General features: G+C 31.8%; 6 protein-coding genes and 1 long non-coding RNA gene across 7 annotated transcripts in view; 3 read left to right on the top strand and 4 right to left on the bottom strand.

Moving 5' to 3' along the window:
* Window positions 1-2,051, top strand: part of LOC17887136 (kinesin-like protein KIN-14F) — a 6,889-nt gene extending 4,838 nt beyond the window's left edge. Inside the window, exons 14-18 of the mRNA XM_023783009.1 lie at window positions 1-200; window positions 302-465; window positions 550-744; window positions 838-1,559; window positions 1,644-2,051. The exon at window positions 1-200 is cut by the window's left edge and continues 71 nt beyond it. Of these exons, the coding sequence (XP_023638777.1) occupies window positions 1-200; window positions 302-465; window positions 550-744; window positions 838-1,559; window positions 1,644-1,791 (1,429 nt within the window). The 3' untranslated portion in view covers window positions 1,792-2,051. The remainder of the gene's footprint in view (window positions 201-301; window positions 466-549; window positions 745-837; window positions 1,560-1,643) is intronic.
* A 153-nt stretch (window positions 2,052-2,204) lies between these two features.
* Window positions 2,205-2,980, bottom strand: LOC17887540 (putative phytosulfokines 6). The gene is made up of 3 exons (XM_006292417.2): window positions 2,859-2,980; window positions 2,689-2,759; window positions 2,205-2,374 (listed from the first exon to the last, which is right to left on the bottom strand). The coding sequence occupies exons 1-3, from the start codon at window positions 2,935-2,937 to the stop codon at window positions 2,264-2,266; spliced, it is 261 nt and encodes an 86-aa protein (XP_006292479.1). The 5' UTR covers window positions 2,938-2,980; the 3' UTR covers window positions 2,205-2,263.
* A 3,637-nt stretch (window positions 2,981-6,617) lies between these two features.
* LOC17886143 lies at window positions 6,618-8,076 on the bottom strand. The gene is made up of 4 exons (XR_002834010.1): window positions 7,973-8,076; window positions 7,421-7,494; window positions 7,168-7,249; window positions 6,618-7,070 (listed from the first exon to the last, which is right to left on the bottom strand). It is a non-coding gene; the product is annotated as an uncharacterized LOC17886143 (long non-coding RNA).
* A 316-nt stretch (window positions 8,077-8,392) lies between these two features.
* LOC17885040 (histone deacetylase HDT1) lies at window positions 8,393-10,609 on the top strand. The gene is made up of 9 exons (XM_023782745.1): window positions 8,393-8,482; window positions 8,944-9,014; window positions 9,106-9,317; window positions 9,433-9,455; window positions 9,545-9,601; window positions 9,689-9,783; window positions 9,927-10,080; window positions 10,176-10,299; window positions 10,379-10,609. Exons 1-9 carry the CDS (start codon window positions 8,470-8,472, stop codon window positions 10,440-10,442), a joined length of 813 nt encoding a protein of 270 aa, XP_023638513.1. The 5' UTR covers window positions 8,393-8,469; the 3' UTR covers window positions 10,443-10,609.
* A 2,595-nt stretch (window positions 10,610-13,204) lies between these two features.
* LOC17887206 lies at window positions 13,205-13,713 on the top strand. The gene is given in 2 exon segments (XM_006292810.2): window positions 13,205-13,493; window positions 13,496-13,713. Coding segments are annotated over 2 exon segments (507 nt in total).
* Window positions 13,714-15,329: 1,616 nt separating this feature from the next.
* On the bottom strand, window positions 15,330-17,126 carry LOC17887161 (UPF0725 protein At3g44770). The gene is made up of 7 exons (XM_023783123.1): window positions 17,048-17,126; window positions 16,797-16,885; window positions 16,571-16,702; window positions 16,276-16,483; window positions 16,081-16,196; window positions 15,907-15,990; window positions 15,330-15,809 (listed from the first exon to the last, which is right to left on the bottom strand). The coding sequence occupies exons 1-7, from the start codon at window positions 17,124-17,126 to the stop codon at window positions 15,573-15,575; spliced, it is 945 nt and encodes a 314-aa protein (XP_023638891.1). The 3' UTR covers window positions 15,330-15,572.
* A 1,349-nt stretch (window positions 17,127-18,475) lies between these two features.
* Window positions 18,476-20,896, bottom strand: LOC17885609 (cathepsin 8). The gene is made up of 6 exons (XM_023783124.1): window positions 20,858-20,896; window positions 20,533-20,734; window positions 20,295-20,363; window positions 19,146-19,543; window positions 18,712-19,049; window positions 18,476-18,497 (listed from the first exon to the last, which is right to left on the bottom strand). Exons 1-6 carry the CDS (start codon window positions 20,894-20,896, stop codon window positions 18,476-18,478), a joined length of 1,068 nt encoding a protein of 355 aa, XP_023638892.1.
* Window positions 20,897-26,566: the final 5,670 nt, after the last annotated feature.

The following is a 26,566-nucleotide window of genomic DNA, read 5'->3' on the forward strand; positions in this document are numbered from 1 at the left end:
AGGCTGCCTTCATCTAGTGGATTTGGCTGGAAGTGAAAGAGTAGAAAAATCTGAAGCTGTAGGCGAGAGACTCAAAGAAGCTCAACACATAAATAAATCGCTGTCTGCATTAGGAGATGTCATCTATGCACTTGCACAAAAGAGTTCCCATATTCCCTACAGAAATAGCAAGCTTACACAAGTTCTGCAGGACTCTTTAGGTAAAAACTAAGACGAGGTTTTGCAAGTCATTTTTTGCTTAAACCAGTCCTGCTTTGTTTTCTTTTGTAGCTTCATCTCTCATCTATGAAACTATGTGCAGGTGGTCAAGCCAAAACTTTAATGTTTGTGCATATTAATCCTGAAGTTAACGCTATAGGAGAGACTATCAGCACCCTTAAGTTTGCCCAAAGGGTTGCATCTATTGAACTTGGAGCAGCTCGATCAAATAAGGAAACCGGGGAAATTCGAGATCTTAAGGATGAGGTATATATGGCACAGGTTTCATTTTCGTTGCGCAGAGAGAAATAAATACATATGTGTTAAACAATTTTTCTTTCACATTTGCAGATATCTAGTCTTAAATCAGCAATGGAGAAGAAGGAAGCAGAGCTGGAACAATTGCGATCAGGTAGCATTCGGAACACAACTGAATGTCAGAAACCAAGAGCAGTTTCTCCTTTCCATCTCCCAAGAAGTGGTAACGGTGCTGGAACTAAGGCTGAGGCAAGTCCACAGCCAAACGATAGTACCAGAAGCTTTGATGTAAAATCACTCAGAGACTAGAATTTTCTTTTATAACTGATCAGTTGGCAAAAGAGACTATTATCTAATCAGTTTGGTGAATGCGAATTGCAGACCAGAAGTTGCTCAACTGGCAAGCAGAGAAAGTCAGGGTTTCCGTCTGCACTGAGAAACAGAGAAGCAAGCCCGAGGATGCCGAATCTAGCAGAAGAGAGGTTAAATCCGAGTCCGAATAGGAGGTCACTATCCACAGATAGAGGATCGACCATCAAAAGTAGGAATAAGCCGGACGTTACTCAAAACCTACCAGTTTCAAGAACACCTTTTCCAGCTAGAGTACCAGTAGCCAAATCTTTTTCAACTGTTCCCTTGAACCCATCAGCAGAAATCACTTCAGAGACATTTCACAGTCATCAAAAGTTAAGCGCTCGAAAGCTCTTCCCTGAAATCGAGGAGGAACACATAAGGCATGCACTTCACATACGTCAAGGTGGTGTAAAGAAGAACAAAGCCGAGAGCAGTAAAGCCAAGGCAAAGCAACCATCGCCAGGTAGGTTTCAGAAACTTGATGTTGGGATCAGTTTGCGTTCGGAGGCAGATCCCGAAGCAAAAGTAGGAAACTATCAGACCCAAAAGGGGAACAACAACCACAATGTGATACACTCAAGATTCCAAAACTTCGACGTAGGTATCAGCCTGTTCTCTGACCTCTGTGCTGGTGACAAATCAGATTCAACACTCAAGAGTGATTCCTCAGAGACAGACAACGAACCACCCTTGAAATCGAAGAATGCCCCAAGAAACTTGTCCAAAAACTCTCTGAACAACAAACTAAGGTTACTATCATGATCTCCACAAGATCTTTCACTACGTATAATCAAACACTTGTTAAATAACTTCGTTTTACATATACCACGCAGGGTAATCTATGCTCATGAGGACACTTCACTCATGGATGACAAGCCTTCAAATGGTACAGCCCATATCAAAGAAGGTAATAGTAATATATCTACGCCTGAGTTCAGGAGAAGCCGTTCAACGCATCATGCAAGGTTCATGGTACCATAGAAACATATCGAAGACTACAATATACCTTATCTCATAAATCCATCACACATTAGATCCTTTTGTACATTCACAATCTGAAGTTGGGGTTTCTTGGTTTTCTTATGTCCTTATACTCCATAGTTGTGTCTGAGAGTGAACCGTTCCGTTTATCATATGAACGAGTATCATATGAGGTTCTTTGCCAACTAAATTGTTCATTGAGACAATTAGAGATAATTCTATAAAAACTAGTGTTAGACAAAATTTTAACAAATTTTGAAACATTAATATAATCACTATATATTAAAATCTTCATTAGAGCTGAATTAACAATCGCAGCTAAGGAATCAAAATCAAATTGGTTTTCTTGGAGCTGTTCTGTCACATAGGACTCATATACAATACTTATATATATATATATATATCTCTAAAGGTAAGATCAACACAAAGACATTACATATATGTATGCAAATTAATTATAGAGTTAACAATGTCAATGCTTATGGTGTTGTGTGTAAATGTAATCTAAGTGAGCTTCAGTCATCATCCTTCTCTTCAAACACTCTTCATCTCCTTCTCCACAATCATCCATCCCCATTAGTTTCTATTTTTAGAAAGACAAACAAAAAAAAAAACTCACAGTTTAAATTACTAATCTCTGGCTCATATAATTTACTAACTATACTTTAGTTTCTAGTTTCTATTATTTTGTAATTATGATATATCTTTTACAATTAGGAAGAAATAAAAATAATTTTTAGTTTTTTTTTTCAAGTTAAAATTTCAATTTAGGACAGTACAACATTAATACTCTATATATATATATATATATATTTTTTATATAAACACCTATCAAATTTTCTTGGTAATGCATATGAAAGCATATTTTAGGGGGAAAAAAAAATTAGATGGACTTACATTAACTGAGTCTTCTTCTTCGACTGATGTAGCTGAAACTAATGGATTCATTAGCTCTGGATCCTCTTTACCTGATGGTATAATAAGATCGATAGTTGAAGGAAGAATGTTTTTGGTAGTATTGATAATAAAAGCTTTATGAAACTTAATCATTACTGTATTCAACATACCTCTTCGAATTGCAGAAGAACTTGTTGATAAAATGAGGAAGAGAACACACAAAACAAGGCACAAGGTTTGCTTCATCATGTTCTTGGGCTTAGAGAGTAAGAGAGAGAGAGAGAAAGTGAGAAGTTTGTGACAGACATATACCGAATATAAATACACACAGAGTCCATATGAGATTCCATATTTTTTTAATAATTTTGTAATTAAAAGAAAAACTTTTTCCTATTTTTTTTTTTGGTTCACATGATCACATCAATATGTCAAATTTGAATCCAGCTGATAGATATATAGACTAAATTTGAAATGAGCTCAAAAATATTAAATTAAAATGGGAAATACAAATGTCAAAATGCCAAAAATTATGTCATCAACAATGATTAAAATGTATACAAATCACATTTTTTAAATGTTTAATGAGATAATTATATGATTTGAAGTTGATTAATATGAGCCATAAAATGAAGGGGGGACAAGGAGATCTTTTTGTAATTCGGGTGAGTGCATAGTTTCACACTAAATAATTGAAAAAAAGAAGTTGTGGTCCAACCAAAGTCTTTTTAGACATTATCTAATGCTAAAGTCTTGTTGGCTGTTTTGTCAGAGTTTTTTCCAATCTAAGTCAACTCTTCCGACAATTGTTTGACAGCTGTTTCCCATCCTTCTTCCCCCATTCTCTGTTTCTTTCCCTTTTCTTTTGTTTTCTATTTAAATAACTATTAAAATATGATATATTAAAATAAAACTAAGCATTTCTAAATATGACATACGAAATAATAATTATTATTATATATATATATATATTCTTCTCATATTCATATTCATATTTTATATTCAATTTTTCTTTCTAAGATTTCTCATTTAAACTTGTTTTTTCTTAATTTTCTAAACTATTTTTAATGATAACTTAAAAATATACTACATACCGTTACAAATGTATTTTATGAGCTACAAAATGTTATATGCTTTATTTGTTTTTATAATAAAATATTTTTTTGAATGTGTTATCATTTTATTTGTTAAGTATGCGAGTTTTTATATAATTATATATAACATTAGTTCTATTATACTGAATATAATATTAATTAATTTGAAAATTTTGAATAGTTACAACAGTCAAAGAAAAAAAATTGTTGATAGATTAAACCGTTTTTTATTCGCCATTTCATATGTTATGGTACATGTAGTTGTGTGGATCCGAAAAGACCAACCAAAAACCGTTTTTACATAGAAATAAAATTAGTTTGCAATAGTTTATTGTTTACCGTAAAAATAGAACGGATTAAATTGCTTACGGATTTTTTGTCCGAACCATTATGTAACCAGTCAAACCCTAAATAACATTAATTATTATATTACTCAATGTGCTGATATAAAGTGCGCAAATATTTTAGAAGATAAACAATTGTTACACACCAAAATACATGTACATCTCTATATATAATTTTAAAATACCTTTATATATAGTGTAGACATGCTATATATTTGTTTTGAAAAAATTGGAATATAAAATGGTGGAACGTTGGCAGGTAATTAGTAGCATTGAATAAGAAATTAAAAACCATAACAAACAACTATAAATATTATTGAAAATTAGATATAACAAAAAGTTGTGGAGGAAATTGTAGAACACATGTAAGCAAAAACCTACGTAAGTGGCAACACTACGTCCGTCCTTTAATGCTATAGTCACTCTCCTTTCTCTACACACCATTTATTCTGTTTTTACGTCCATGTCATACCACTTACCAAACACTTCTCAACATAAATATAAATGTACTTACGTAGATGACATGTAAACAATGAGTTCGATTGGTAACGTATTCAAAACTGTAAATTGGACTGGTAAATTTTTTTGGAATAAAAAAAACTGTAGAAAAAGTGGTACATAAAAAGTTATACTTTTTTTTCTTTTTTTTTTTGTCGAGAAAAAAACAAAGAAACTATGACATTATCGGAAAGATATTCTCCGATAGAAAGAGCCAAGAAGGTGCTCAAGTGCTCATATGGGAGAATAGACAATCACGGATTCTGGCATTCTTTGCAAGGAAATCAGCCTAGATGTTGGAGAGGCGGGAAAGATGACGAAGGCGGAAAGCCGGAAAACAAGCTGTACAGAAAAGTAGAGAGTAAAGTTTTTAATAAAGTTTTTGATAAAGTTTTTGTGATTGGTAAAATTTAAACAATGTATTAGTTGTACAACTTTTTAATGTTTGTTTACTGATCAAAGCCAATATGATAGACGAACCCAACGAGATACAACGAAACATATATCATTGGTAACACAAAAGATATACCATTTTGATTGGGCAAAATCAAAACACACCAAACCATTAACCGTAGAGTGTTTATATAGTAGAGTGTTTTGGTTTAATCTAATGTCACCAGTTTACATAAACCCTAATCAAACCATAGTCTAATACTAACATTTCAAAATTTCATCCAATATATGCTCTAGGAGTCAAACGATGATGCTGAGGATGAAGATGAGGTTTCTAGACCATCTCCACCAAAGGATCTGAGTTTAAGAAGAGCTCATATATAAATTCAAACATTTAATCGTGGGATCACTTATATTTTGAATAATAGTATTAGTTGCGATTGCAAGACTTAGGTCAATACTGAATATATATGATAACGTACGAGTTTGTTCGTTTTACTGTCTTTCAAATATCAAAAAAGTATTAAAAATAAAATAAAACCAATATAATTAATTGACTAGAGTTTCGTCACAATCGTTCTGTACCACACCACACAAAACAAGATGTTATTTACAACTTAACTATAATATATATACATATGGATGGATTGATGCACACCGATCGAACAACGATGACTTGTTCACATGCAAGCTTTCGGGATTTGCTAACTTTTACAACAACGTACATATGCGTACCACTGAACACTCATATAATATAGTTCTATAGAATGACGACTGCATAGATCTACACTTTTTAAACAACATATTTTGATCAATATTCAAGAATGATGATGGATCATCATAATTTGATGTATACGTATATGATTAAATAAACTCACATATTTTGGGATACTCACATATATATTTACGCCTTGATGAGGAGACAAACCCTAACCCCAAAGCTTTATCTCTTTAGCAACGACAAGGACAAGACACCACTTACTTCTAGAGAATCTTTATCACAAAACGATTTAAGCCTTTATAACCTTATATAACTACTTTATAACAGGTGAGTGGAACCTGCTCACACTGATGCTAGATACAAAATATTATCGTATCATTCATTCGCATGTGAAATAATTTGACTGAAGTAGTGAAGTCTGAAGATATCAACTTGGTATGTTATTTGAATATAAGAATTAGCTATGGATCTTCTACTCCTTCACTCTCAGTTTGCAAGTAGGAGGATTAGTTTTCACTTGAAAATGGTTGAGCTGAGTATCTGGAATCTTATATTTGTTGATGATGTGATGATCTTTTTCGATGGAAGTGTTATTTTGTTGTGTGTAGTGTATAAACGACACAATGGATGAGTTTGTCAGCTGGTCAGGGCTCACTTTGAAGTTTGAACTATGTAAAGACCCGATCATTTCGGGCAGTGTCTAGAACATGTATAAGAATCTTCCCCTCTCTTTAACTTTAGAGTCTCAAGTTGAAGTTTCCTTATTGATTTTCTCTCCAAGTAGGTAGAATCTTCCTATTATGTATTGATGATTAACTTCTTGACATTGTCTTTCATGCTTTCACAATGTTGCATCAGCAAAGAATATATCCGAGTCTACTATTATTGCAAATGTCACTCCAAGCTCATTGGTTGACACACAAATCTTCTTCATTCGCTCTGCTCCATTTTCAAGATTTTAAGAACTTGTAATTCTGTTTACGTACCAGTGATGTCAATTTTATGTGAGATGCCAACCCGAAGCGAGTTCCTTGGAAATAACTTTGTCTGAGGAAACAGAACACATTCAACTGTTCATCCCCTGCTTTGCTTGGCCCTGTTCTGAAACAATGCTCGTACAAACAGTAAATGATCCGACCAGATCCCAAATGATGGTTCAATCATTGACGGAGTAAAAACCCGTTGGTGCTCTTTCTTTTTCTCTTTTGAGATTGACACCATATTCTTCTTGATGCTCACCTTTTTCTTTAGGGTATTACACACATAAAAATCAACTTCCCCTTTGTATTCTTCCAAGGTTGCTTTCATCTCCATAGCTTCTTGCTCATTCATCGCCTAACAAAACATTAAACCAAACATGTTGCTTTACTGTAAACCATCACCATGAGACAAAGAAGCATTTCAGTAAAAAAATAGACTTCAGTCAGTCTACCTCCAATGATTCAACCACATTCTTTCTGTTTCCCTTGAATGCAATCCCCACTTCTTTTATTCACATGAGTAACCACAAATATCTGAAATAAAAGAGAACTTAAGGTCAAGTTATGAAGCCAGAGATGAAAAATGTTGACTAGAACACCTCTACTTCTTTCCTGCCATATAAGTATACAATAAAGGATCCAGTCATCAAGTCTCTAGCTATCAAACGAAATGATGAAAACATATACAACAGGTAAGTTTCTTACCGAACGGGCACATCAGTCATATGCAGACCTATCCACAATCCCAACACATTCAATCCATTCCACCCATATGAACTCTGCAGCATAATGGACCATTTCATTTTCTTGGCGTTGTCAATGCCAAGACTGACTAGGAGAAGATACACTCTCCCAATGAAGCAGCATAGAGTGTCACTGTTCACAGTTCCCTATTCAAATATAGTTGCAGAACCAATGAATCTTTGAAACATCAAGTTAAACGGACAAGGATCAGAGAGAAGGTTCTTCATGTCTGGAGCAGTGATACAATACTCCCTAATCTTAGCACCAAGCTGTTCAGTAGACAAAACAAATCTTCCATAACAGCAACAACATCCTTAAAGGCAGAAGCTTTCTCAGAAGAAACGGTACCAAATCAATGCCCGTAAAAAGCCCAATTCAAACACAATCTTCTAATCTATGAATCATGTTAATTTCTCCTCAATTTCTACTTTAATCAATCCCATATAAGAACAACCTTAACACAATCTCTACTTTACTCTATGAATCATATCAAAACCCTAATACAACCCTTACTTGAGCTTTAATTTATTGAGAGATCTCAGTGGCAGCATCGATCTCCGGCTTCGCTGCTCGTGAAGCTTGGTTAACTCGGACGACGTTTTCCCCTGAGAGCTACGACGGAGGATGATTTCTCCGATTACGATTTACGAAGTATAATCTGATCGAACCGAACGGTTTAACCGTTTTTTTTTTCTAATAGTCGAACCAATCTAAACCGAATCGAATTGGATTTGACGAAATCATAACAAATTCTTTAAAATCGCTGCGCAAACCGGATTTTATATAAATATCGAATTAGCCGTACCGAGAAGAGAACCGATTTGAACCATTTGGTTTGGTTTGGACAAAAGTCTTGAGCCTTTTTTTAACCTAAAGTACTTGAAACCTTCTTTGTTATAAATAGTCTCTCAAAAACCCTTTCCGACACTTCGTCTTCCATTTTAGCTGTCATAACTCATAAACCCTAAAAATCCCATCTTTTTCAAACCTTTCGACCTCGATTCTTAGCTATGGAGTTCTGGGGTAAGAACCTTATCTGTTTGAGTCGTTTAATCAACGTTTTGTCTCAGTCGTTTTGGGGATTTCTAAAAACCTGTTTAGTGTACTCTGTTTTTGAACTCTCTTGTGGCTGCTTCTTTGTGTATGTAGCTTCCTCTAGGGTTTTAATTTGAAATATTCTCAGATAAAAATGGATATATTGTATAGTAATGGTGTTGTATGGACTAACTTGAAGCTGTTTCTTGATACTCTCATTCTGTTTGGGTTTCCTAATACCTATTTACTGTTTAGTGTACTCTGTTTTTGAACTCTCTCTTGTGGCTGCTTCCTTATGTATGTAGCTTCCTCTAGGGTATTAAGTTCTAATTTTTATCATATAGAAATGGTTATATTGTATAGGAAATGGTATGACAGGGACTAACTTGAAGCTGTTTCTTGATACTCATGTTTGAGCTTTTTTTCTTCTCTGTAAATGATGTAATCAGGAATTGAAGTTAAACCAGGAAAGCCAGTTACAGTGGTAACTGAACATGACAGACTTATCCACGTTTCTCAGGTTTACTATCAAATGTTATAGATTTGATTTTGATTCTGAGTGTTTTTGAGGTCCTTTAAAACAATCTTGAATCTTTCTTTTGTTTGTGTAGGCATCTCTTGGAGAATGTAAAAACAAGAAGGAAGAGACTGTGGCTGTACATGTAAAGTTTGGCGACAAGAAACTTTTATTGGGAACCCTTTCAACTGTGAACATCCCTCAGATTTTCTGTGATTTGGTATTCCAGAATGATTTTGAGATTTCCCACAATGGAAATGGAAGTGTCCACTTTGTTGGATACACATCTCCCAACTGTGCTGATGAATATCCTTTATGATGATGTTTATATTGTTCTTTTTTTGTGTATGGTTTTGAATGTTTTCTATAGATTTGAGTTTCCATGGTTACTCCTTAACTCTTTATTGATTGTGTTCTTCACATTTGGAGATGATGACTTTTATGGTGAGTCTCTCTTTTGATTCGTCTTTTATTTATTTATTGTGATATTAGCTTTGGTTGTTAATTAGTCATTATGTCTTGTTTTTTGACAGATTCAGAAGAAGAAGAGGAAGTGGTTGAAAAAGTTCCTGCCACCGTTACTGCTAATGGTATTTCTTATTACCTTGAAGTACTTAAACTAGGCAGAGACTACTTGATGCCTTGGTTTGTGTTCTTGATAATTGGTTCTTATGCAGGGAATGCTGCAAAACCAAAGGCCAAGCCTGCACAAGTGACAAAGAATGCTAAGGCAGCTGATGTTGATGAAGAGGATGACTCTGATTCTGAAGGAGTGAGTTGCTATATAGCTTTCTGTGATTTGTCTCTTTTGTTTAGAGTAATATGTATAGCTTCGTCTCTTTGTTTAGTGAGGAGAGGAGACATATTTTCTCAAGAAATGTTAGTAACACATTTATTGTGTCATGATAATTGCAGATGGATTTTGATGAAGACGATGATTCAGAGGAAGAAGAAGAGATACCTACACCTAAGAAGGCTGTATCAGGCAAGAAGAGAGCTAATGAAGAAGCCCCCAAAACACCCATGTCATCAAAGAAGGCGAAAGTAGCTGTTACTCCTCAGAAAACAGGTAAAGATACAAACCATTCTTTTACATTATTCACTGAATTTGGGATACATAAGTACTGATTTGAACCTGCTGTTTCTTCCTTCTTTGGCACACAGATGAGAAGAAGAAAGGTGGACACACCGCAACACCCCACCCGGGAAAGAAAGGTGCAAAAACCCCAACTACTGCAGCCCAGAGCCCAAAGTCAGCCAGTCAAATCTCCTGTGGTTCATGCAAGAAGTGAGCTTCCCTCTCTCTCTTTCTCCAACTATCTCTTCATTGTTCGATACATTTGCTTATTGGCTGATCTTTATGGCAGGACGTTCAACTCAGGAAATGCACTTGAGTCTCACAACAAGGCCAAGCATGCTGCTGCCAAGTGAAGTGTTGGTTTCATAGAGCTTATTAACCATTCCTCTGTTTTGGGTTAAGAGTATTAGTATCATTATGATATCTTTGGAGTTTTGCCTGTAGTAGTCTTTATGAAAACCTTCTGATTCTCTTATCTTTTCCGGATAACAAGTTTTGATTAAAGAGAGCCAAATCGAAATCTTATTACTCAAAAACACATAAGCAATGAAAATGGAAAAAATGTTTTCTTAAAAAAAGAAAAATGGGAATTATCCTTTTAGCTTATGTTTAATAGAACAGTTAAGTTTCCTTTGTCAACAATTATATTAACGAGCTTATAAATTTTTTTAAGTTCATCATTCGACTTGCACAAACACACTCACAATTCAAACAATGTCTCCTTTATCTTCACTTTCGTCAAAGATTTCACAACTTTCTTCTCTGCTAATCACAATGACACAACTAGGCTTTAGTCACAGATTGATTCCATCAGACGCAGACTTCATAAAACTCGCAATCAAATACGACCTAATCCTTGCTGCAACACTCTTTTCACTATGGATGATAGTACTTGTTCAAACGGGACTACCTAAGTTGATGTTCGATTACCACAACTTCAAGTTATCAGAAGCAACTTTTCGTGAGACGATGAGGTATTTAGCTATGATGATGACATCAGTGAGTGTTAATTGGTATGTACCTTTTAACAGAATCATATACGCATCACTCTACGTTGCTTTGTTGGGAGGTAATAAGGCCATTGATATCAGAAGAATCGACAAAGAGATGGTTATGTTGTGTGGTTTCTTGGCTTTGGTCTTTTTGCTTATGAACCTGTTTGGATTCTTCTTGGGAGTTTTGTGTCTACTTGTTTCTTCTCCGTTTCTATTTCTTGTTCAAGAATTTATCAAGTTCAGAAAGTTAAAAGAATCTCGAGGTTAATTAGATTGCTTGGAGGTGAAGATTTCAAACCACACGGATTGGTTTTAGGGTTTTTTTTCCTTTTCTCTTAGGGTTAATTTGTAATTTTTTTGTTCTTTCATGCATTGTGTAATTAATTGCTATGAGTTTTGGTACTGTTACTACTTCATGTAATGAGAGAGTTTGTTCACTTGAAAGCAAAAGCAAAATACTGATTTTTTTTTTCATTCTACAAATTAACATTTTTTACTCTGTAATAAATATATTGAATCAACAAATTAAAAGCTTGAGCTTGAACAATATAAGGCGTTTAACTTCTTGATAAGAGGAATTCAGTTTATTTTTTCAATAAATTTTAAACAATTTCATACAATATATTATAGGTATCTTCTTCAATATAACAAACGTAGGATTTCATTTTAGACCATGTCAATTTCTAAGCCAAAGTATTGAATATGAGGTTCAAACTTGACATATATAGACTTACAAATATAATAAGCTACAAAAATTTGATATTTACACATCAAAACATATTCATTGTGAATGTATAAAAGCCTCGAATTTCTTGTCAAAAATATGATAATAATTAATTACAATTATCATTATATTTGTACTATATATAGTTCAAGTATATTAATTATATATGTTCATATTACAACGTCTTTGAAGGCTTTAAAATAACTTTTAATTTTATATTTGCTAATGTAATATGAGATTCACTAGAGCAATATATAATTTGTCGGTTTAAGCCAATGTTGATCTCTTTGTATATAAAACCTAAGCGTTTTCTTTACCTGATTTGGTTCAACTCAAACTCATCTTCACCTCCTTCTCTGTCAAGAACTATGGAGCAACAAGTAAGATTTAGTCACAAGTTGATTCCTTCCGACGCAGAATTCATCAAATTCGCGATAAAATACAACATCATCCTTATTGCAACGCTGGTTTCACTTGGTCGAATGGGAAAACTTGAGATGATCGATTTGGACAACTTCGAGTTATCTAAAGTAACTTTTCATGAGACTATGGGGATGTTGGCTAGGATGATGGCATTTTTTTATTGGCATGGATCTACTCAGTGCATCACGTCTGCTATGTTGGAAGATAAGAGTAAGACGAACACTACTGGTTTCAAAAGGATTGATATAGAGGTGCCTATGCTCAGTGGTTTCTTGACTTTGGCTTTTTATCTTATGAACTTGTTTGGATTCTTTTTTGGACTTTTATGTTTAACTATTTCTCCTCCGAGTCTCTTTTTGGTTCAAGAATTTGTCAAGAGAAGAAGAAGAAACTTAAAGGAATCTCAAGATTAGAGGTTGCTTGGAGGTGAAGATTCAACCACGCGGATTTGGTTTTTCTTTTTAGGGTTGAATTGTTTAGTGGTGGTTTATTTCTTTTTGGTTTTCAGGTGTTGTAGTTTTTGCTATTGAGTAATCTAAAAAATTAGATTGCTTGGAGATGAAGGTTCAAGTCTAGATTTTAGGGGTTATTTTTAGTTTTTTTGCAGGTGTTATAACTATTGCTATGACTTTGCCACATAAGTTTGGGTTATTTTTTCCAGTTCAGAGTTTGGTTTGGTTTATACTTATGAGAAGTGAGATTAGATTAATAAAGAGTCAATCTGGTTCAGTTTTCACACTAACTAAACCGGAACACAATAAGATTAGGAACCGGTTGATCCGGGTCAAATCAGGTCAAACAGATGGGACTAGATCTAGAGAAGCCTAACATTGCCCTTATAAACCGTAAAACCGATACCAAAAACGCAAAGATAAAAACCACAAAAAACTTGCAAGATTCTTGGATAAGTGTTTCTCAACAAGAAAAAGATTTGTTCATCTTTAGGATCTTTCTCAGCTGTTAAAAGAAAGAGATGAAGCAATTGGGATTGACTTGTAGATGGATACCTTCTCAAGCAGCTTTCAACAAACTCTCGATCAGATTCAACATCATACTTTTAGCAACGCTGTTTTCTTTGAGGATGATATGGAGTTCATCTGAGTTCATCGATTTCGCAAACTTCGAGTTCTCGAAAGTAAGTTTCCGTGAGGCGATGGGATTTGCGGCTCTGATGATGGCAGTTTCGTATCATACTGGAAGTGTTCGCTGGATTCTAAACGAAGTGCTTACGCTTGAAGATCAAGAGACACAGATAAGGGTTGATAAAGAGTTAGCTATGATCAGTGGTTTCTTGACTTTGGCTTTATACCTCATGAACTTGTTCGGATTCGTCTGGGGGATGTTGTTGTTACCAGTTTCTCCTCCGAGTCTTCTCTTGGTTCTTGGATTCGTCAAGTTCAGAAACGTTAAAGAGTCTCGAGATTAGGTTTCTTGGAGATGAAGATTCCGATCTATATTAGCTTGAGATTGCTAGGGTTTTAAGCCTTCTTTTAGGGGTTTTTTTTTTCTTTCTCATCAGGTGATGTAATAATAATCTCATGATTAATTAGATTGCTTGGAGATGAAGATTCCAATCTATATTACCTTTAGATTGCTAGGTTTTTAGCCTTCTTTTAGGGTTTTTTTTTTGTTTCTTCTCATGTGTTGTAATTAACGCTATGAATAATCTCAAGATTCAATAAGATTGCTTGGAGATGAAGGTTCAAATCAGGGTTTTCTTACGGTTAAATCGTATCGGGATGATTTTTATGACTTGTAAATTACCACAACTAGTAGTTTTGTTTTGCTTTTGGGATTCAGAGTTTGTTCCAATTGAAACTATAAATTTTACAGCTCTCCATGTTATAAGAGAAGCTTTAATCGAAGACACTATGATATTCCTAGTCTTCGATTTGGTTCTCTCTATCTTCAGTTTCTTCAAGATTTGCGCGTCTGTCTCTTCTCTTAAAGTTAACGATGACGCTAGGAAAGGGATATAGCAACAGATTCATACCGTCGGAAGCAGATTTCAACAACTTGGCGATCATGTACAACATTCTCGTGGTAGCAACGCTGATTCCTGTTGGGATGATAGGACAATCTAAGTACATGGATTCTTACAACTTTGAGATATCGAAAGTAACTTTTCATGCGGCTGTACTGATGGCAATTTCTTATTACTGTGGATGTGCTTTCTGCATTTTACTTGGCTTGGATGATGAGTTAGATGTTTCCTTCAGGAGTCTCAAAGAGAAGGCTATGGTATGTGGTTTCTTGACTTTAGCCTTTGTCCTCATGAACCTGTTCGGATTCTTTGCGGGAGTTATGTGTCTACTTGTTTCTCCTCCGTTTATGTTTTTGGTTCAACAATTCCTCAAGTTCAGAAACGTTAAAGAATCTCAAGATTAGATTGCTTGGAGATGAAGCTACAAGGATTGGGTTTTAGGTTTTTTTTGTTGTTTTTCTTATTTCTTCAGGTGTTGTTAGTTAATGCTATATATAAGTTTGTTACTAAGTTTGTGGTTTTGCTTTTCGATATTCAGAGTTTAATTTTCTTCAAAAACTACATTACGCGACGACACCTTTATGTTATTATAGAGTTTTATTGCATGAAATCGAATGCAAATTAAAATTAATATACTGATTTGTCTTAACATATTAACATTGTACAAGAGCATATACTTCGATCAAACACAAAGAGAAAACAACCTTTGTGAAACTCATCTATTGCTTCCCCATGCAACTAAGCACATCAACTTCTTTGCTAATTACAACGTTACGAACATATAAACCATGATCAAGGGAACTTGATTAGTAGATGTCCATGCTAGATAGTGATCATGATTCATAGTCTTCCCAAAACATTACATATATACTTTTCAAAATCTTCGGATACGATACACAAAAGTAGAATTATGTTGTAGATGATCATGTTAAAATACATGTGTCGTCGTCTTCAAATTAAATAAATTGCAATCAAAGAGCAAAAGAAAACAAGATACAGTACAACAAATTTGTTCATCAAGAGAAATTCTCCTAATTCAATAAACTTAAGACAAGCTGATTAAAACGAACCCTGATATGTATCTTCTCCATCACATGTCTCGTTGGTCCAGAAAAGCTTCACAAGGAGGGACAACATACTACAATTAAATACATAATAGTGTCTACGAATGTACAGACACACCTTCATAAGATTAGCTGGGGGTGAAAACCAAAGTACATCCATGACTGAAAGACATAAATAAGTTTTGGCCACATTAAAGAATCAGAGTATACTAGAGCCGTTAACTAATCGATTCAAACTAGAAAACTAGGCGGCTTATAGACTGTTTGTTTTTTGTAGTACTAAACTAGGCGGTTCAGGCAGAGCTTGGTTGATCGACCCTGCAGCTATTAATTTCGAGAACGATATGTCCCGATATCCCATCCATGGTTCTCCTTACAACCGATTTGTAGTTGCGACTCTTGGCGCTGAAGGTTATATGGAAGATAGCATTACTCGACTTCAGCTTCAGACGCGGATCACTATGAGTTTCACAAGTTTCCACAAGTATCTTCTTGATCTCCTCCACAGGCAAACAAGACTCAAATCCATCCTGCAAAAGAGAAAAAAAAAAAGAAGCTTACTAGAACTAAAAAAGTTGTCGAAGATAGAATAAGACTAAAGCCAAAAAGTTCCCCACTCTCAAGTACCTCATTATAGCTGTAAAAGGAGAAAAGCGCAAATTCAGTATATAGACGTAGCCAATCATATTCACATATGTCCTGCTCCTGAACCTGTCAAACACACACAAGACACCTTAAAACAATTTTATAGAAGAAGGTTTCTTTCAAACACATATATATAGAAGAAACATGTAAAGTCACCTCGTAGAACCTCAGCTTATCATCATCAGGTCCTGGTTTAGACACAAACTTAGGCATAGAACCTCTGTAAAACTTATCGATTGCTTGCTCATCTAGCAAAGATATAGTCTCTTCCGCTACAGTGTTAACAAACACACATTAAAACTGTTTGTATACCCCAAAAAATCAGTAGTATATACTAATAAAGTTACTTACAAGGTGTCTGGGGTTTGATTCTGCAAAATTCAGTACAGATTCTCAAGTTCTCTCCGTTCCTAGGGAGAGGTCTATTGACTAAGGTCTGAAAAGTGTGAGGTGAATCATCGTTAAGATCATTCACCTCCACGGTTATATAGTAAGGCCTACTTAAAGAATAACATTCAATATTGAATTTGGGTATATGCACATACTGCAACTTCCTTCCCTAAGATGAAAAATAATAATAACGTCACAACTCTGAACCAAGCCAAAAAAGCACAAGTTCAAGTAAAAGGGTAACACTAAAACAAACCTGCTCAATGTTGAAGCAATGAACTCCTAATCGGCCATAAAGAGCGATATGGCTACGGGGTTTACGATCGCCTAGAAAGAATGGTCTGATTCCACATCTTGGGATACGAACATTGCCATCAATATCGAATCCCTATTACACCCAAAGTTTAGTTCAGCTTTCCTAGAAAATTCCAAATCCCAAAACCTAAATACCAAATCCAAAATCAGAGACAGAGAGAGTGTACCAGAGAGTCATTAACTTGGCGACAGTATTCTTCGTCAAATTCTTCCTCTTCCTCAGAAGTCCATCCTTCGACTTTTTCTTCTTCTTCTTCTTTTTTGTTTTCGGATAAAATAAATTGTACGAAGTCATTTATGTCTTCTTCTTCTTCTTCTTCGTCTTCGTCTTCTTCTTCGTTTTTGGATAAATACAATTCATCGTCGTCTTCTTCTTCTTCATCGTTTTTGGGTAAATACAATTCGTCGACAAGATTACCCAATCCACGCAAAATCAAGTGGCACTTCTCGTCAGATAACTTTCCACTATCCAACAGCCGCCGTAGAACATCCGCCATCGCCGTGATCCAAAGCTTCAATCGATTTAGGGATTCTGAACTTTTTTTGGATTTTTTTTTTTTTTTTGTAAGATCTCTGTATTAAGACACGTGTATTAATTGATAAATTATTATTTTTGTAAAGTTTTGTAATTTTAATGCAATTTTAAGTAAGTGTCATGTTGAAATAGATATACAAATCTGTATATATTAATACAACAATCAAAATGATATGAGTTGAAATTTAATATATACAGATTTATATCTATTTCAACAATCAAAATGATATGAGTTGATATAACAATCAAAATGATATGAGTTGATATTAGGTCTCAGAGTGTAAAAAAAAAAATTTGTTTTGTTTTTTTTGATCTTTTTTATAAATAAAATTCTAACTTGATAAAAACAAAATTGAAATCTAAATTTTGATGATAATATGTTGCGATTAATATCACACACAACTGTATTTTTTAACATAAAATATTGGATGTCTACGGAAACTTAATTACAATTTTGTTAAAATGGTTACCGAAATTGGTTTCACAATTTTGCTAAAATGGACGATATTTTAAAAAATATTTATAAAAAAAAATTGATTAGTATAAAAGATTGTTCAACAGACTGGCAAAAAAAAATTGTACTACTGTATTTTAATTGTTAATTTTATGATTTAACCCGTATAATATTGCATAAAAATTTGAATCACATCTATTTTTTACTTGTAAAATAATATTATTTCATATATTATTTAAAGGTTAAAAATATAAGATTTTGTTTCCAATATTAATATTATAATAATTATCAAATAATCGTAACCGTATGTAATTGTAACCGTCTTAACCGTATATATAATGGTTAAGATTACGGTTAAAGAAAATTAGAACTGTTAACTGATAGTTAATTAACTATAACCGTATTAACCGTAACCGTGGTCATGTTTAGCAGAGACATGAAAGCTGAACTCTACAACCAATTATGTATCCAAATTTTGCTAAACTCAAAAGCTTTCTTTGCTAAACAGTAAACACAGAACCCAAATTTTTTTTAATTTTTTTTTTAATTTTAGATCGGGATCTATATTTCTTTCACAAACTTCAAATAACAGCTCGTTCTACCAAAAACAAATACTTTAAATAATGAAAATGCGATTGATGATGACTGAAGAAAGAAAATACGACAAGAAATCCATAAAATAAAACGAAAGCATAATACTTATAAAGATCACTAAAGCATAATCCCACAACAATTAAATCCACGTAGTACGTAGTCGAAATTACAAGAGAACAAGAATGTAACAAATTAAACTACTGAAGTTTGCTAAAATATAAGTGTTTCTTGTGCTTAGAGCAACACGTACGGCAAGAACACATTTAGCTTGAAGTGTTTCCTTTCCTACAAACATCAAAAAATCTCACTTCAGAATACAAAATTATCTCAAACAAACCGCATATATGCAGCTCCACTACATAATAATCAAATGGGATATCATCAAAACTAATAACCAAATGAAAACAATAAGAGCCATATCACATTAATACACAAGTAGTATTAATCATCAACAATGAATCGTATGTATAGTTATGTTTTATTATTCAATAAAACTAACCTCCGGTTCATTGTTGCTAGTTGATCCGTTAACTTCTTTTTCCGTTTCTTCTCTTCACTTTCCTCTAGAAGTTCCGGATAGCAAAACCTTGTTAGTAGTGGCGTGGGCGTTTGGAAATAACTCTCCGCATCCTTGTTGTGGCATTCTTTGCTTGTTCGGAGGAGCATAACATCTATTGACACTTTCAAGTAACCATTTACTCCTATTTTCTCGCCATGAGATGATCTCACCATCATAAAACTTTCTCCGGTGCTTTCATCAACTCCAGCTTTTACCACTGATACTGCATGCATGCCAACAAACATTGAACCCTTGTACATGGGTCCTTGATATATCTCCTATATATAGAAACACACACAAACCCTTTAAAACCAACATACAGAAAAAGCTGCAAATGAACAAATCTAATCCTTCCATAAATTAAAAACAAGAACCTCTCTTATTTGTGTGTAATCCGGAAGGAAGATTGGGAAAGCTGCTCCAAGTGGCTGTTTTTGCAAGTGCACGAGTGCTTCTTCTATTGTTGGGATCTTCTTTGCTGCACCAATGAATCCGAGTTCCGAATTTAATAGAATCCGTGGTGGCGGAACTGCTCTACACCCAACGAATGGGCGATCCACCTCCCTTTGAATACCCTTTTCTACAATGTATGTCAAGGCTTTGATGATGCTTAGTGTATAGCAAAAGTGACCATTCTTTTTGGAATACTTTCCCTTCTCTTGATCAACAAAATCGATAAGTTCTTGAAAAGAATACTCCGTTCCGCTTTCACGCCCTCTAATCCATCTGATAGCCTTAACCAATTCAGCTGCTACTATTGCCCAACACATGTCTGAAAAAAAACATTAAATATTTTATAAATTCCTTTTCTAAATTTGTAATTATAAAAGGGAAAAAACCGAAAATACCTAATTTTGTTTGATAAAAACTAATTGTAACTGAAAAATAAAATTTATTTGCTATATTTTTTACTATTATTATTTATTTATAAAATAAAAATAAAAAATATTACAAAAAATCTAAAAATACAAAGTTTACTCAAGTGTTATTGGAAAAATTGTAAGCAAAACTGATTTAAAATGACCTAAAAATTTGTAATTATTGATTTGTATGTGAAACTAAAATTTATTTATAAACTTTCTTTCTATTTACTTTCTTTAATTTACATAAATTGATTAGATTTTCTTTTATTTTCTATTTATTTTTATCTATAAATAAAATAATAATAGTAAAACAAAAATATCAAAAAATATTTTTTAGTTAAAATATAATTATTAACAAATAAAAATAAAAAATTTCGCAACATCATTTAAAAGTTACCACCATATCATTTAAACATTAATTTAGATAGTAGGAGTAAAATTGGAATTATATTTTTGTTTCGAAATCGTAGATTTGAAAATTACAAAATTTTATTTTCTTGGGATTTAAATCAGAAATGTTAATTAGTATATGTATTTTTTCTAAAAATAAAAATTCAGGTTTAAACGTCCAAAAAAAATTAAACCAGGTATTTTTCGGGTTTTTTTCCAATTATAAATTCTAAAATATTTGTAAAAATAATAAGGGAAAAATTGGGCTACCGTGATTTCCCTGATCTAGCACGATGCCATAATAAGGACTCCAGTCCTTAGTCTTTGTTTCATCTGGAACTACCTATTATTGATCAACATAGGAAAATTTGAAAGACCAAACTAATTAAATTTATACTCATATACAGTAATATGAAATGACCAAAAAGAATACACACACAAAACTTATTAGTATAATATATAAATTATACGTATATAGCTATTAGCGAAATATTAGTATAGTAATTACGTACCCTGTGTTTTCTCAAGCGAGCATAGGTTATATCAATACTTTCCTCAGTTGGTGTGTTTTTTCGTATTATGTTTGTCACTCGGATTAGCTCAAATTTAGCTTCAGGCTCTACTTCAAGAATCTTGATTAATAGTGACAGTGGAATAATCTTGCAAATCTTTTTTATTTCTGAAAACAGTTCATCAGACTCGTAGATAACCTGTTTAGATTATTACGAGAATCCAAGTTAAATATAAATAGTATAAACAAAGCAAATAGAATATAATCTTATTAATTTACTTAGTCACTGAAGCTAAGTTGCTTAATGCTTATATATACTTACAGGAAGAGGTAGTAAGTCTTCAATCCTTGTACTATCCATAATATCAGATAACTTGCCAAAAACCCTGTCAAGAAATTTTAAGTTTGAATTTGAGGTGATGTTACATGGAAGACAACTCATTTTGGATTCTTCTTTTTGTTTCTAATTAATTGATTTCTGAAAACTTAAGAGAGTCAAAATCTTACCCTATATGTTATGCAACAGCTTTTGTTTCACATGATTTATTAGATATTTCAACTTAACTTAAAGTTGTAATTAAAACCCATAAAAATGAAATCATTGTAGGAAAGACAGATCTAGAGTAGAGAAACAAAAACCAACACAGTAGATGGAGTGTTTTATAACTTTGCAGAAAAGTTTTTTCAAGAAACCCTAGGATACAAAGACATGAAAAGAGACACGTTGATATTTTATAACAAAATCTGATGGATATGAAGCTTACCCTAGAGAAGATTCTAAGTAAGTAATGAAAAATGAAGGATTAATCTAACCCTAGAGAAGCTTTGGCCTCTTCCCACTTAACCAGCTAACCAAGCATGAAAGCACCTAAAAATCAACCATGAAACATGAAAACAAGTTAGGTCATAGATCTACAAAGTATAACTTATATTTTGAGTAAGAAATGAATGAGAAGATTCTAAGTAAGTAATGAAATGGTATTGAAAATGAAGGATTGATCTTAGTACCCTAGAGAAGCTATCGCCACTTACACTAGAGAGAGAGACAGAGAGAAATAGAGAGAGAGAGAGAGAGAAAAAGAGAGAGATTGAGAGATGAGCTGCATCAGCTTCGAAAGAGCATGGAGAAAGTTTACTCTCTCTGCATTCTCTTTCCACTAATATTTGTTTTCACCTTTTTATTAATCCATTTCTATTTTTTATTTCTCTCATAGTGTTAGTCTATATATATAATTTTTTTCTATTGTCGATCTCATTTATTCTGTTTCGTAATGACTTTATCACATATCGATGGAAATTTTGGTCTATATAGTTCGTAACAACGAAAGTAACGTCATATGTTGATTTATTTAGAATGCAAACTAAATATATATATAGTTAGCTTTTCTTTCTTCTCATGATGTTACCTAAGCCACATTTTTATTTGTATATTAAATTAAATTTAAAACATTCATTTAGTGCATATTTATGTTATTTATTTAATTAATAGAAAGTTTATATAAATAAAAATAAATTATGTAAAACAAATGAAATATTAAAATAAGAAATACTTTAATCTTTTTATATTAGTGGTAATAATATAATTCAACTTTAATTTTAAATTGATCATAGTTTAAAATTTTAAATGAGCTACTGAGTTTTAGATTGGAAGTAAAATTTAAATTTATGGTAGAATAAACAACATTTACGTAATTATATATATATAATTTTAAAGAGAAAAAATGAAATTGAAAGTAAAAAATTAGTTTATAACATGATCAAAAAGAAAAAAAAATGATATTTCATAAACTGAATCAAATGCTTTTAATCCAAATTTGAGTATTGAAAGATAATAACTAAAGGGAAAATAATTATAATATATTTTGAAAATCAATTAAAAATATAATAAAATATCACAATATGAATAAAAAATTAAAAAAAAATATTATAAACCTCCCGCGCATAGCGCGGATCAACTGCTAGTATAATATAAAATGTTTATTATGTAATCCAAGGTTGACATGGACAATATGTTTGCAATTATAACATCGTGCGATATACGTACACATGTATAGTATAGATCATATATTAGTAATTAATATATTATATAGATAATAAGAAAAATATATTTCAAAATGATTACTTTAAATAGAAAGACCAAAAGGAATCCATTTTATTGTCTAGTCAATGCTCATATTATTGTAATTTTCTTTTGTGTCATAGTTTGAATTTTTTGTTTGACCTGCTGAGAGACACCAAAAAAGCTGCCAAATTTACGAAAACCCATCTCTTCGAGCAAAATTTAGTATACGAATATCAGAACGATGATGACATCATTTGATTCATACAAAAATAAACTCATTTTGCTTCGACAGAAATCATGACACGGCATCTCTATGTATATGATCAGAGGTATTAGTGTTACACACTTACACCACTTACCTGAACTGTGCATTTTTGTTGTAGGTATTGTCGTATTGCGAGTTTATATATGTAGTGTGCAAAGTAGGTTTCAAAATCATGGTTCGGTCATTGATGATATGTCCAATGAAGCTAGCTAGAACACATACAAATTGTATGTATATCTAATACGTATAGAGACATGTGGGTTTATCTAATACGTATAAGAGATATGTGATATGTCATAACTCATAATGTGTTATAGAAGATTTGGAAAAGAATTTCTCAGATGCTAATTTAAGAGATTGATTACGTAAAAACTAAAAACTTGTGGCATCTAATGGTAAATTTTATGTTATCTAATCTTTTCAAATTTTTATTTAATTTTAATAAGAATTTTTATGTAGGTTTGTGTTTAGTTTAGTTTTTCAAAGCCAATTTATTTTTTAAAATTCGATTTATATAAAAACTCTAAACCTAACAAAACCATGAAATATTATTTTCCGTTAAAACCGAAAAATCTTGATTTTCCGCCAAAACCATAAAATTTTATCGTCCCGTGAAAATTGCAAAATTATGATTTTTCCCGCCAAACCCGAATTTCTCGTCAAAACCACAAAATCATGGTTTTCCGCCAAAGCGCAAAATTTTAATTTCCTGCCAAAAACTAAGAAAACATTTTAAAGTTCACAGTAATTTTTGTTGTGCATTTTTAAATTACAAAAAATAGATTCATTTTTAAATATTTATTTAAATTTAATATGATAATTATATAGTTTTAAACATAATTTAAACTATTAAAACATGTTTAACACAAATTAAAAGGCATTTTGATCATTTGGCAAGTATTGTATACATATACAAATATCAAAATACAAAACTTCCATAACTGCATCCAAATACAATTTATGGACATATGATCCAAAAACCGAAACGAATAACATTTGGATACTGAATTCAGATACCGCGTTCAGACATTGTATCTTATGACTCATCCAGCTCACCAAACGAAGAGACCCTTAGAGGGGTGTATTCAAAATGGAATTTTAAAAGATTTGAGTTTTATTGAGTTTTTAAATTATTTTGATGATTTTAGGGAAGTTCATATGACTTTTGTAAAATTCTTTCAAATCTCACCAAAAACCATGGGATTTGGATTTCTGTATTTTCAACTAAAGAAATCCTCCCAAATCTTCTAATATCCTTCAAAATCATTACAAACCAAATCCACAAATTGTTTTCAATAACAATGGATTTTAACGTGGATTTTGAAATTATTAGTTGAATAACAGTGGATTTCATGAGACTTTTTAAAATTCATGTTTGAATAACAGTGGATTTGTAAACTTTTTACAAATCACTTGAAATTTCACTTTGAATACACCCCCTTAGTGTATTTATCATTTAAATACTAGTTAGCATTCGTCTTATATCTTAGGTAATCAAGACAAATTAGTATGACGAATCACATCATAACCTCTATTTAGTATCAAAAATTTCTGAGATTAGGCATGACCACGGTTATGGCTATGGACATGGTTATTGCAGTTACAATTTATTAACCACTAATTACGGTTATATATTTTCTAATTTAACCATAAGTCCATAACTTTAATATTCTATATACAGTAAATTGCAGTTACAATTAAATACGGTAAAATGCGATTGCGCTTATTTAATGAATGTAACATAATTAATATCATAGACACTATTTTCTTATTTTCTTATTTTTTTTAATAAAAACCAAAAATGATATATCAAACATATTTATTTTACAATATTATATATATATATAATTATATGGTTCAAATATTTTTAGTAAATTAGTTAAATAAGTGATATTTCTGTTATCAAACAAACGAACAAATAATAAAATAAATGGTCATGAACTTACAAATAAATTAAATCGTTTTTATTTGGTTAACAGAAATGAGTAGTGGATTAGATTTACTAGTTCACATATATTTAAAACATTATTTTCAACAATAATTTATTTTAAAATTGTTAACCAAACGGTTAATTATGCGGTTAACCAAACGTTTTTGATACGAATACGGTTAACACGGTTACAATTATTATTTTTTGATAAACATAACTGATTTATTTTTATGTTTAAAGGTTAAAATTTTGGTTCTTTTATGGTAGAGAAACGGTCCGGTTATGCTCCAAAATACGGTTACAGTTAGATTTTGATCATGCATATCTCAGATCCTAATAAACACATCCACCTCATATTTGAATTCAATAAACCACAATTTAGAGACACACATACCACAATGGCATACTTTTAAGATTCAACCATATATTTTTTTTAACATAAAACATGGTGAAACATGTCAAGTAGAAAGATGGTGAAACATGTCAAGTAGAAAGATGGTGAAACATGTAAACTTTATTTTCCAAAAACAAATAGAAACAAAATGACATTTACATATTTATTTATAACATAATAATTTGCATGTTTATATTTTTCTTTACAAAATAACATAATAATTTGTATGTTTATATTTTTTTACAAAATAACATAATAATTTGCATGTTTATATTTTTTATAAGAAAATTAAACTGTAATTCCTAATCAAAATTGCTTAAAAAAAATTCTGAATAATCTTACTTTTTTTTTTGGTGAACCTTTTATCATCACTAAATTAGTAATTGTGTTGTTTTAGTTAGAAATTGCGGATATATTATTTTTGTATGTTCTAATCCTAAGTTCATACGAATCTTTAGGCCTGAGTAAATTTAGTCTTTGCATAGAAATCATTTCATTTGTAAAAAATTTATGTCAAAAAATACAATTGTGTGTGATATTAATAGCAATATATTTTTATCATCAAAATTTATATTTCAAATTTTTTTACTAAGTTATAATTTTTTTAATAAAAAAGATAAAGAAAACAAAAATAAAATTTTACACTCTGAGACCTTTTAATATCAACTCATATCATTTTGATTGTTATATTAATATATACAGATTTATATCTATTTCAACATGACACTATAAAATCATCATATATATAAAAGTAAGGTTTCACTCTCTCCTTATTGGTGGAAAAATATTTAAGACTTTAATTTTTTTTTAAATAAATAAATAAATAAATGTTTATGACAATCATTCAATAAAAAATTTAATTACACTATAAGTTATAATCAAATGGCAAAGATAATGAAATGACTTAATCATATATCATTCAACAAAATAAATAAATAAATAAATGTTTATGACAATCATTCAATACAAATTTAATTATACTATAAGTTATAATCAAATGGCAAAGAAAATGAAAGGACTTAATCATATATCATTCAACAAATTTTCTAAGGCTTATTGGTGGAAAATTATTTAAAATCATATATATAAAAGTAAGGTTTCACTCTCTTTATTGGTCCATTTTGTATTTATTATTTAAAATATAATATTTATTTTTAATTAAACCAAAAAAACACATTTAATCATATACATTAATTCATACTTTAAATTCACACTTTACTACTAAAATGAAACTGAAAATTATATAAATTTCCAAAGATTATTGGTTTTCTTTATTGAATTCCAATTAAACACACTATAAATTATAATTATAACTCCTCTAATTTAATTATTTTAAAAATGTAACTTACATCACTTCTTATCATATAAATAGTCATTCTC

This window comes from Capsella rubella, unplaced genomic scaffold, assembly GCF_000375325.1.
Source record: "Capsella rubella cultivar Monte Gargano unplaced genomic scaffold, Caprub1_0 scaffold_5, whole genome shotgun sequence".
Lineage (NCBI taxonomy): Eukaryota > Viridiplantae > Streptophyta > Magnoliopsida > Brassicales > Brassicaceae > Capsella > Capsella rubella.